The sequence below is a fragment of the Trichosurus vulpecula genome, chromosome 1, assembly GCF_011100635.1.
Source record: "Trichosurus vulpecula isolate mTriVul1 chromosome 1, mTriVul1.pri, whole genome shotgun sequence".
NCBI classification, from domain to species: Eukaryota; Metazoa; Chordata; class Mammalia; order Diprotodontia; family Phalangeridae; genus Trichosurus; species Trichosurus vulpecula.
In genome coordinates, this window is record NC_050573.1 from 67,190,485 (window position 1) to 67,202,767 (window position 12,283).

Below are 12,283 nucleotides of genomic sequence, written 5' to 3' on the forward strand. Positions count from 1 at the left end.
GCTGTCTCTCCCCATTAGAATGTAAGCTCCTTCAGGGCAGGGACTTTTTCTGCCTTTCCTTGTGTCCGCAGAGCTTAGCAGAGGAACTGGCACACAGTAAGCACTTAAAAAATGCTTGGTGATTAATCAAAGTAAATATAATTTAAACGATCGAATTTAAATTTCATAATTACACTTAATAATTTAAACTAATTTAAATTTAATAATTACATTTAATAATTTAAATAATGACAAGTTTTGTTATCAAAAGAGGTGACCAAGATAATTCATTTCAATGACTACTGGCCCATATGTCTACTTTCCCATTTCTACGAATTTTTTAATGGCCATATTCTATACACGCTGTGAGGAAGCACTTGATGAAAGTCTGAGAAGGGAACCTGGCAGGCTTTTGTAACCGATATTCTACACCCACATCTTTACCACGTCACAGCTGACTGAAGGATTTAGTGCTCCCTGGCCTCATTGTTTGTGGACTAGAAAGAAATGGCATTTGATCCAAGACAGTGAAACATCTCTCTGAAGGTTTTCTTCCAATGAAGTGTTTCCTGTGCATTTGTCAAAACCATTCAATATTTTTTAAAAGATGTGACAGAGATAACTTTATCTGATGACTGTTTGATAATAGATGTCACCTGGGGCATCACACAGGGAACCGTGTGCTTACCAAAGGTATTTGTCACCATCCTGGAGGGTGTCCAGGGCACAGTCCAAATGGGAGAGGGATATTCTATATAGATGGTGACATTGACCAGAGGCCCCTGCATATGGGCGACATTGTGACAGTATTTTAGAGCCTCCTAACTGAGATTCAAAATCACTTAAAAGGTGTCAGTTTAACTATTGAAACAGAAAAAACCAAGTGGATAAAGAATGACTATTGTTACAGATACTGGTATGCAGTTGGATGGATGATACACCATATAGTGGGCATATGTATTATAGGATTATAGACCAGAGATTAGCTCTAGAGCTAGAAGGGACCTTACTCTTTATATATAGACTGGGGAAGTTAAGTAACTTGGCCAAGGTCATGCAGCTAGGAAGTAAGTCTGTCAATAAACATTCATTAAACGCCTACTGTATGCTAGGCATTGGGCTAAGCACTGGGAATACAAAGAAAGACAAAAGACAGTCCCCTCAAGACTTACGTGACCTAATTCAAAATGAAGTGAGCAGAACCAGAACATTGTTCATAGTAACAGCAATATTATAAGGATGATCAGCTGTGAAAGACTCAGCTACTCTGATCAATACAATGATCCAAGACAATTCCAGAAGACCCACAACGAAAAATGCTATCCATCTCCAGAGAGAGGACTGATAAACTCTGCATGCAGATTGAAACATACTTTTTAAAACTTTTTTCCTCTTTCTTTTGTAATACAAGGAAAATTAGGAACCCCTGAGAAACCCCTAGCTACTGACAAGCACCCCCAGAAAGAATGGACTCAGATATCTTTGGCATTTAGCAAACTCCCTGGGACTCCATGACTCCACCAAGGAATCTCAATAGATAGGACCATGGCACTGAAGGATAACCTGGCAGATCCTTTTTAGCAGATATCCCTGGGGCTCCGTGACTCCACCAAGGAATGTAAATGAGATTATCCCACTCGTACGATAACCTGACTGAATCCTTTGATCAGCCAGGACCTTTGTTCCTGTTTCCCCCACCCCCACTCTGTACCCCCATATTCTATATAAGCCAAGCCATCACCCCAACACATTTGCTATTGATTTGTGGTGCCGTACCCCAATGGCTGCCGGCTAATAAATTCTCCACTTAAAACTTATACTCTGTGGTGTGTCTCGCTCGCTTCTGGTACAACACTTTCTTTCTTTCTTTCTTTCTTTCTTTCTTTCTTTCTTTCTTTCTTTCTTTCTTTCTTTCTTTCCTTCTTTCCTTCCTTTCTCTTTCTATCCTCCCTCCCTTCCTTCCATCCTTCCTTCCTTCCTTCTTTCCTTCCTTCCTTCCTTCCTTCCTTCCTTCCTTCCTTCCTTCCTGTTCTTTTCCTCTCCTCTCCTCTTCTCTCCTCTCCTCTCTTCCTTCCTTCCTCTCCTCTCTTCCTTCCTTCCTTCCTCTCCTCTCCTCTCTTCTCCTCTCCTCTCCTCTCCTCTCCTCTCCTCTCCTCTCCTCTCTTCTCCTCTTCTTTCCTTCCTTCCTCCTTCCTGGATTTCCTGGATTTTCTTTTGCAATGTGGCTAATATGGAAATATGTTTTGCATGACTTCACATGTAGAATTGATATCAAATTACTTGCCTTCTCAAGAAGGGGGGAGGGTGAGAGGAAGAGAATTTGGAACTTAAAATTTTAAAAAATGAATGTTAAAATGTTTATGTAGTCTTTTGGGAAATATTTAATGAAATAAATTTTAAAAAATATAAAAAAGTCAATCCCTACCCTCAAGGAGCTCATGAATGGGGGAGAAAACATGCAAACAATTTTATACAAATAAAATATAGACAGGATAAATTGTAAGTAATCAGTAGAGGGAATTAAGGGCGATCAGGAAAGGCTTCTTGCAAAAGGTGGAATTTTAGCTGAGACATGAAGGAAGCCAGGAAACTGACACGAGGAGGGAGAGCATTCCAAGCTGCAGAGGTAAGGTTTGAACCCAGGGATTCTAATTCCAGAATAATGCTCTTACTCTCGAAATATGCTGCTTTCTTATGTTGGATGGAAACAGGCAATTCCAGGCCTGGAACTGAGAGGAGGAGGAGAAGGAAGAAGAGAATAAGGAGGAGGAATAGGAGGAAGAGAGAAAGAGGAAGAGGAGAAGAAAGAAGAGAGGAAGGAGGAGGAAGAAGAGGAGGGGGAGGAAGAGGAAGGGAGGAAGAGGAGGAGGAAGAAGAAGAAGAGGAGGAGAGCAAACTGAATATCTTGGGGAAATTAGGCAGGGCTTTTAAATGACCCATGCTTCTTCCCAGATCTAAAGTCCATCTTTTCCAAAATAAAACTCTTTTAGAGAAGACTCTGACGTCTGACTGGGAAGCATGAAGTGTTGCAGTTTTCCAAGAATTAAATCTATGGTCTCCCCCAGGGCAATGGAGGGGTGTGTGGCGAGCTTCAGAGGCTGCAAACATTACAGAGAAAAGCACAAGAGCCATGGTTTAAAGTAAAGGTGTCAAACACACGGCCCCACGTGGCCCAGGACACTCCCCAGCGTGACCTGAACCAGATTAAAATGTAATTGGGAAACATTTAACAAATAAATAAAAAGCACAATGCAACACAGAGAACATTACATTTGAAAGCTAAGTCAATACGCGGCCCACAGGGATCCTTATGTAGGGATTAATGGTCCCCTTTCTACTTGAGTTCCACATCACTGCTCTAAAGAATGTCACAAGAATGGGAAAGGAGGTGGGCAGGTCACCCCCTCGGCAAGAGCTGGGGATCGGAGGATCATGGTTTGAGAGTAAGCCACCAAGCCTAGGTCATCATTTTAAAGATCAGGAAAATGAGGCACAGAAAAACTAAGTGACTCATGTACAGTCACACAGCTAGCTAGTAAGTGTGAAAGGCAGGATTTGAACTTGGGTCTTCCTGACTCCAAGTGTGGCATGCTACCCATTATATTATGTAATAATAATAATTATACTACCATAGCTAATATATTTATAAATATGAATGGAGAGCAAGACAGAGACAGACAGACAGACAGACAGAGACAGAGAGAGACAGACAGAGAGAGAGACAGAGACAGAGGCAGAGAAGAGACAGATAGAGAAGAGACAGAGAGGTGACAGAGAGACAGAGAGAGAGAGAGAGAGAGAGAGAGAGAGAGAGAGAGAGAGACAGAGAGAGAGAGAGAGAGAGAGACAGAGAGACAGAGAGAGAGACAGAGACAGAGACAGAGGCAGAGAAGAGACAGATAGGGAAGAGACAGACAGACAGACAGAGAGACAGACAGACAGACAGAGAGACAGAGGCAGAGAAGAGACAGAGAGAGAGACAGAGACAGAGGCAGAGAAGAGACAGACAGAGAGGAGACAGACAGACAGAGACAGAGACAGACAGAGAGACAGAGACAGAGGCAGAGAAGAGACAGATAGAGAAGAGACAGACAGAGAGGAGACAGACAGACAGACAGAGACAGAGACAGACAGGTTGCAAAGAGCTATAATATATTATCTCATTTGGAGCTCAGCCAACATACAACTCGGGTGGAGGACTTTTGGGAGGCCATGGATAAAAACTGGGCAGAAGGAGAGGGTGTGGGTGGCAGTGCCCATATTGAGACTCCAGCTCCGCTTCAGCATTGAGAGCATCACTCTTACTGGTATCTCCTAACTGTCTGATTGAAGAGAGAAAACAATGCAGCTTCACAGATGATCAAGACCACTCCCCTCACACGTACCTTTCCCCCATCAATGTTGGTTTATTCCATTTCCTTTCCCAAGAAGTCAAGTCAACAAGCATTTATTCAATAGCTAGACTGCTACAGAAAACCAAATCTGCCTTCCCTAGGCCTTGCTCAGTCTCCGTGGAGGTGGCACTATTTGCCAGGCTAGTTAAATGGATTAGAGTAGGGCTGGGGCAGAGGGTGGGGGGCAGTCACCTACGTTTGGTGCAGACAATTTTGGGTCGGTCCCACTTTCCATTGCTGTGACACTTGATGGTGGCCACATGGTGCTGCGTGAAGCCCTTGTCACACTGGTAGCGCACACTCGAGTGGATACTGTACTTGGCCTTCCGAGGGCCAACCGGCGAGGCGTTCTCCACCGCTGGAGGGGGGCCACATAGCACTGAGGACACAGGGGCCAGCACCCAATCAGAATGGGTAGAGGACAAGCCTGAGGTCAGGCTGGCCCAGAAATGAAAATGCCATGTGTCAATAGGAATGTGGGTATGTGGGTGAGGGTAGAGGACTCCACTCTTGAACAGGAAGTCTTCCATGGCAGAGTAATGAGGCTTAGGAAAGACTTCCCTTAGCAGCAACCTGCTTCTTTTTCTAGGCTTGCTATTTTCTGATGGAAATACAGGGAATGTCACAATTGGAAAGGAATTCAGAGCATAGACTATTAGAGTGGGAAGATATAGACTAGTGGCCCCTAAATAGGGCTAAGATCTTTACTTAAGACCATTAACCTTAGGAACAGATAAACAGAATGCTTGATCTTTGCGTTTGGTTCATGGACATAAACTAAACTTTGATCTGTATACCATGATAGATATATAGGGAGTGTTTGTATCCATACCCACACATCCCCATGATATGTACTTTTGTGTGTTTTTGTCCTCTACTGGTCTGAATATAAGATTCAGCATTTTTATGACACCCTCTTAATCCTTGTGATCCATCCCACCCACTTGCCCACAACGTGTATTCACTCTCCTATGCAAACACTGCTTAACTTTCAGCTTGGATGTAACTCAGCAGGCCCTCAGAATGCCATGGGAGGCAGGGGCAGTTTATAGTTAGGGTCAACATTTAGAATGATATGTAATACAGTAGGTGATGGGAGTGGTTGAGCTGTGTGGCTTTGTAAGCCTTTGCCATTCTATGATTCAGTGACCTTAGAGGCCATCCAGCCTAACCACTGCATTTCACAGGGAAGGAGACTGACACATACCAAATGCAAAAGACTTACCCAAAGTCACATAACCAGAAAATGGCAGAGGTAGGATCAGAACCTGGGTTCCCATGGGTTGTCAGATTCTCTCTCCACCCCCCCCCCTTTCTCTTGCCTGTCTCTCTCTTCTCCCCCCCTCTTTCTTTCTCTCTCTCTCTTCCTCTCTCTCTCTTCTCTCTCTTTCTCTCTCCCATTTCTCTCTCCTCTTTCTCTCTCTCTTTCTCTCTCTCTCTCCCCCTTTCCCCCTTCTCTCTCGCCTCTCTCTCTCTCTCTCTCTCTCTCTCTCTCTCTCTCTCTCTCTCTCTCTCTCTCTCTCTCTCTCTCTCCTCCTCTCTCCCCTTTTGTCTCTCCCCCCCTGCCCCCTTGCCCCCCCCATACAGCCTCTTCACCACTCTTCAGCCCTACCCCATGCCCTTAACTTCCCAAGGTCTCCCCTGCCTGCAGAGGCTGCTCTTACCTGTGCCTTTCTTACAGACATAGGGAAGGTTGTAGTTACAGGGGACATCATTCCAGCGGCCACTCTCATGGGCCACCATCACCACGCAGTCCTCCCCACCTGCAAAGAAGTTATCTGGCTGCTTCTCCCGCCAGTTTTCATATTGCTGTTGGGTCAGAGGAAAGGGAGAGTGTCAGCCCTATCTCTGGTATCTCCTAACTGTCTGATTGGTGAAGGGTTATAAAGAGCAATATTTCTTTTTTCTGTTCTTTACATCCACCGGCTCAGGACTCCTCTCCCCAGGGCTGGACTTGGGATCTCCCTGGTCAGTGCTTAGCTTTCTGGAGTGGGGAGAGAGAGACCATGGCCTCTCTCTGTCCCTAGGATTAGAATCAGGACCAGCTTGGGGGACAGTCTCCCACTAGGAATGTTAGCTTTTGAAGGAAACTTGGTCAGCTGCTAAATCAATACTTTCATTTTATAGATAAGGAAACTGGGAGGGAAGTGATTTGTCCAAGGTCACACAAGAAGTTAGCAGCAGTTAAGACTGAAACCCTGGTCTTTTGACTCCCAGTTCTGGGTTCTTCCCCATATACCCCACTCCCTTCTGCCACATCCAACCAGCTGTACCCCTCGAGAGCCTCAGACTCAACCCCGTCTGCCCAGATCCAAGTCAGGGGACCCAGACCTCAGTATATCTCTGCCACTGACTTCCCCTTCCTTCAGCTCACCAGGCCTGTGTTGTCTGTCCACTGGAAATCCCGCTCCACAATGCGGTCATTCAGTCCGATCCAGGTGTTCTCATGGCCAAAGCCTGAGGAGGGAGGTGCCCCAGCCCAGGGGGTGGGGAAGAAGGCCATCACTAGGGGCCTGAGCCAGTGGGATCCCCCATCCTCCTGCCATCCCCAAGGAGGGTAGACTAGAGGCTGCTGTGAATCCCACCACCCACCAAGAGTCTGTGCTGAGACCACTGATGAGTGCAGCAGCCACTGTCCCAGGGGATGGGGCCCTTGGATTCAACCACAGTAATAACAAACACTGACACTTTCATAGTGCTTTCAGGTTTACAAAACACTTTTCTCGTAGTCCTATGAAGCAGGAAATATAAGTGTCCTCATTTTGTAGCTAAGGAAACTGAAGCTCAGACAGAGAGAGTGATTGATCCAGAGTCACACAGCTGCTTAGTGTCTTGGACGTGACTGGGTCTTCCCAACCTGATCCTCTATTTCCTAGGTGCCACCCAGGTCCCTCACCCCACTCCCAGCCCTAATGCCCCAGGTCCATACTATTGATAAAGCTGTGTTCTTCAGGGGAGTGGATGCTGGTGAGGTGGCCAGCTCGGCGGCGGCAGTCTCTCTCTGCATCCTCCCAGGCCCGGCGGTGTGCAAAGTATCGATAGCAGTGTCCCTGGAATTTGTGCCAACTGTGGTCGCAGCCTTCTGTGTCTGGGGCCAGAAGCAGGGGGTGAAGCTTAGAATTCCTGAACTGGGAGCTCTTGTTCTTTCACTTCTTTGACTCCATCCACCCACCTCCCCCCTTACCCACCTACACAAAGCTTGGGTTCCCAGGTGCCAAGGCACTATTGCAAAGTGTCAGCAACCACTGGAATTGTCAGGCCCATGCCCCACCCTCCTCCAGCAGCCAAGGGCTCGGCTTCTGTTTCATCTCAATGACCCAGAGAAGTCTGGGAGCTTAGAATACTGAATTCCTCTTGCTGGGATATTTCTAGCGTGTGGGGACTCCTGAAGGGGGCTGGGGGAGTCATAGATCAAAAGATTTGGAGGTCATCACTAGAAGGGACGAGCATAGGGCAATTTCTTCATTTTACTGAGAGCAGGTCTGAAGCTCAGGGATGGCAAGGGACTTTTCCAAGGTTACACGTAGCTAAGAGCAGATCTGGAACTAGAAACCAGGTTCCCTGACTTTCATTCCAGAGTTCTTCCCACCATACCACATTGCCTCTTTTTGGGACTAGGACATAGAGTCACAGCTACCTTCTTCTTAAAAGAGACCCCTATTCCCTACACGTAGCAACTAGAAACACGGATTCATCTGATTGCCTTCTGACCCCATATCCTCACTAAAGTTCCATCCAGGCTCCTTAAGAATTTATGTTCTTCCCTGGGGTCCCCAGCTCTTCTACTAAACTCTTACCCCTAATGGTGCCCCATTTCCCCTCACTGATGTCCATTTCCCTTGCAGAGTCTTAATCTCCCTTACGGGATAGCCCATTCCCTTCACTGATCCCAACATCTCTTATGGAATAGCCCATTCCCTTCACTGATCACAACCTCCCTTATGGGATAGCCCATTCCCTTCACTGATCCTAACCTCCCTTATGAGATACCCCATTCCCATCACTGATCCCAATCTCCCTTATGGGATAGTCCATTCCCATCACTGATCCCAATCTACCTTATGGGATAGCCCACTCCCTTCACTGATCCTAACCTCCCTTATGGGATACCCCATTCCCTTCACTGATCCCAACCTCCCTGTTCTGTTCACTGATCCTAACCTCCCTTCTGGGATAGCCCATTCCCTTCACTGAGCCCTATCTCCCTCACAGAACCTCAGCACCTCTCACTGCACCACTTCCTCATCAGTGAACCTTTGATCCTCTACTCACTATACCCCCTCCTCTTTAGTGAGCCCACCTCCCTCTCGATGATCCAATATCACTTTGCTGTGTCAGAGAGAAATGCAGATGTTTGAAGGGCAACCACTCAGGGTTCAGAACTCTCCCCCATTTTTAGGCCATTTCCCTTTTTCCTTTCTCCCCGACACCCTCCCCGGGTTTATTCTCTCTCCTCCTTTATATTGAGCCAGAGGCGCAGGCCATATGGAGAATACCCTCTTCTTGGCTCCAAGGGGTAGAGGCAGCTTCAGGTTGCTTTTAGTAAGGTCCAGAGTAGCACTAGATGGGGTAGGAGGTATGGGATTTTATTCCTTTTGGAGAGGGCCTGAGAAACCAGGGAGAGGGAGAGGTGTACCCAGGATGGAGGGGGCAGGGGGTCCCAGGCCCTAGCCTGGACTGGTGGCACTCTTCTCCTCTTCCGTCCTGCAGTCGGGGAGGAAGAAATGATCTCACCTTTGTCACAGAGGCTCCCGCCATAGCTGGGCAGACACAGGCAGATGAAGGAATTGACTTCATCAATGCAAGTGCCCCCGTTGAGGCAAGGACTTGACAGGCAGTCATCAATATCTGGGGAGGAGATGGTGTTGGGGTCAGAAGGCAGCCTCCTTTCCTCCCCCACTTCCCTCCGGCCCTCAGTTTCTGAGTCATGCCAGAAGCAGAGACCATGACCCCGCAATCTATCCCCTCCCCCGGGCGGCTTTCCAGCAGATGGAGAAGGCAGCTCCATCAGCAATTAGCATTAATTAGGGCCCCACAAGAGCTGCCATGAATAAGCAGGCACAGAGCTTGGGGTGGGCAGGATAGAGGTGAAGGAGGGGCCAATGCACGCTTCAGGCAGGGAGGGGCATCAGTTTGATTTGTGTCCTCCTCCTCCAGACTCCCCAGTCTTGAGGCAGGAGCCAGGTTATGTAAAGAATCACAAAACCACAGAATGGTAGCATGGGAAGAAAGCTTGAAGACCATCTTCTCCCCTCCCCTTACTGTACAGATGGGGAAACTGAGGCCCAGTGAGGAACACACCCCACCCAGGTCACACAGTAAGAAGTGGAAGAGCTGGGATGGGAACCTGAGGGAGGCTCAGCCCAGGTCTCTGTTCCAGTGGGGGAGGGGGACAGGCTCCCTCCCAGTACTGCCAGGCATAGGCTCTAGAGAACCTTCGGGGCCAAGAATCCAGAAAACAAGGCACAATTCTCTCCCTACACCCTGTCACAGAAAAGGCCAGTAAGTTGGGCCTTCATCCCTCTGACTGTTCTCTTGCATGGCCCCTGATGGTTTCCTTGGAGATATGGCAGGACTGAGCTGGAGCCACCTTTAAGAGCCTTGATGCTAAATGGTTGATTTACGCAGGTCTGATGAAGCAGTATGGGACAGAGGAAAGCAGGGCTGGGCTTGGAGTCAGAGGACCTGGGTTCAAATCCTGAGCATCAGCATGATCCTCCCCAAGCCCTTCTCCTCTCCAGGCCTGTTTCCAGTGTAAAATGAGCAGTCTGTACTCAGTGGTGACTGAGGTCTCTTCCATTGCTGGAGCCATGACCCAATGATTGGGCTGTAGCCCTCTCCAGCCCCACTTGGGACAGCTTCAGCTCCATCTTTTGTTCCCTGAGTCCCCAACCTCATGAAGGAGTAGAAAGAGACATCAGATCATAGCTCTAGAGTCCAAATTCTTTACTTAACAGATGAGAAAACTGAGGCTCACAGAAAGTCATACAGAAAGGAAAGGGCAAAGTTGGGATTTGAACCCAGATTCTTCTCGACTCTTAACCTAGTGCTCTTTCTTGCGGACCATGCTGTCTCTCACAAGACTGGAATTTCAATCCAGTCTCTGTTTTTTTTTTTTTTTTGCTACATGTAGGACTCTGGGAAAGGCACATCCCCTCTTAGTTTCCTGATCTATGAAGTGAGAAGGTTTGACTAGACTAGATCTCTAAGGTTTCTCCCAATGCTAGATTCTACAATCCCTAAAACCCATATTATTTGTAGCCAGTGTTGTGCTTCTGGAGGTGGGCAAAAGCCCATATGGGCTTTTGACAGCCAATTGTTAAATTTTCAATGTCAGCATCAACACCTCAGAATCAGTAAACACTACAAATCAGAGCTTGATTTATTATTTTGTTGATTATCTAGACTTAAGAAAGTGACGGAAAAATGTTAATAATGCAGATTAAGCTTAAAAATGTTGTTGTGTATACATCCATCCCACCCCAAAAGCTGGTTGTTAAATGCTTACCAACATACCCCTGTCTGTAGCTGAACTCTTTCTTATCTTCATGGCCTTTATACATGCTGATGGATAATGTTCAGAGACAGCTGGGATGCAGAAGAGAGCCCTGATCTGACACTCCCTGTCCTGGTCTGTCCTCTAACAGTCTGTGTGTGCATGGACAAGGCTTCCTTTCTCTGGGCCTCAGCCTTTCAAAAGGCCCTTTCTGGCTCTAAGGGTCTGTGGCTCTCTGATTCACCTGGCTGGCTCCATCTCAGACTGTACATAGGCCACAGAGTATAGGACTGAGTCTCCTTCCTTGGGATGGCAGGAGGTGGGTGTGTTGGCAGAGCGGGAGGAATTTCAAGGGGAGACTCACCGATCTCACAGTTCTCCCCCGTGAAGCCCTGGTCACAGCTGCAGCCATAGGTGGTATGATTGGCCTGGCATGTGCCACCATGAAGACAGGGGTTGTTCTCACAAGGGTTAGCTGGAGCTGTAAGACAGAAACTTGAGGGTAAGCAGGGGGTACCTGCCTGTCCACCTCAGCCCACTCCCAATTCCAGCTGCTTGTCCAGGGTGAATTCTCAGAATGTGCTGACGGTGCGGGGAGAGAAATGAGCTGAGAGTCTTGGTGGGATGATATCACTCTATGTACAAGTCTACCTCTCTCCTGCACACTCTATGACTGCTTTTCTCCTCTTCCCAATAGAACCGATCAAAAAAAATTTTTTTAAAAGCACCCCCTATATACCAGGCACTGTACTTGGTGTGGGGGATACAACAAAGCAATCCCTGTCATTAAGAGTTTATATTCTATGAGACAAGAGTTTGGTCCAGGGTTAAGAAAGGTTGTGCTGCTGCTGGTGGTGGTTTTTCTTCTTTTACATTTTCAATTAACAAGCATTTATTTTCTCTGTTTGTCTTCTCTCCCTCTCTCTCTTACTTCCTCCTACATTGAAAAGAAACAGAAAACACTCATAACCCTTGTAAAGATCACAAACCCTTGTAACTCACAGTTAAGCAAAAATAAATTCTCCTGGAAGATTCCAAGCACAGCCTGCTCTGAGATGAGCTTCCCTTGCCAGAAGAGCACCCCATCCCTATTCTCCAAATTCCTACCCGCTTTCTGATTGGTACTCCTCTTTTCCTCTAAGGATAAGCTTTCCAACTGTCTTGCTTGGATTCCAGGAAACAAAATTATCATCACCATCACCATGATAAATGACAACACGCTGTCATTTAAATGGCATTTTGAAGGTTTGCAAAGCCCTCTAACAAAATTATCTCATTAGAGCTTCCCTACTGCTCTACGATGAAGGGCACTGCAGTGACTATAATGCCCATTTTATAAATGGGGAGAATGGAGGCAGGCTTCAAAGTTCAATCTTCAAAGTCACTACTATTTTACTGTACTATGCTGCTTCTC

At 47.0% G+C, this 12,283-nt stretch overlaps 1 protein-coding gene across 2 annotated transcripts in view; it reads right to left on the bottom strand.

The window, feature by feature from the left end:
* NCAN (neurocan) overlaps positions 1–12,283 on the bottom strand; it is a 58,394-nt gene that overhangs the window by 7,704 nt on the left and 38,407 nt on the right. Inside the window, exons 8-13 of one of the 2 annotated variants that reach the window (XM_036741195.1) lie at positions 11,234–11,350; positions 9,108–9,221; positions 7,303–7,461; positions 6,748–6,830; positions 6,038–6,182; positions 4,570–4,752 (exon numbers count right to left, since the gene is read on the bottom strand). In XM_036741195.1, the coding sequence (XP_036597090.1) occupies positions 4,570–4,752; positions 6,038–6,182; positions 6,748–6,830; positions 7,303–7,461; positions 9,108–9,221; positions 11,234–11,350 (801 nt within the window). The remainder of the gene's footprint in view (positions 1–4,569; positions 4,753–6,037; positions 6,183–6,747; positions 6,831–7,302; positions 7,462–9,107; positions 9,222–11,233; positions 11,351–12,283) is intronic. The other variant, XM_036741196.1, reaches the window with a different exon arrangement.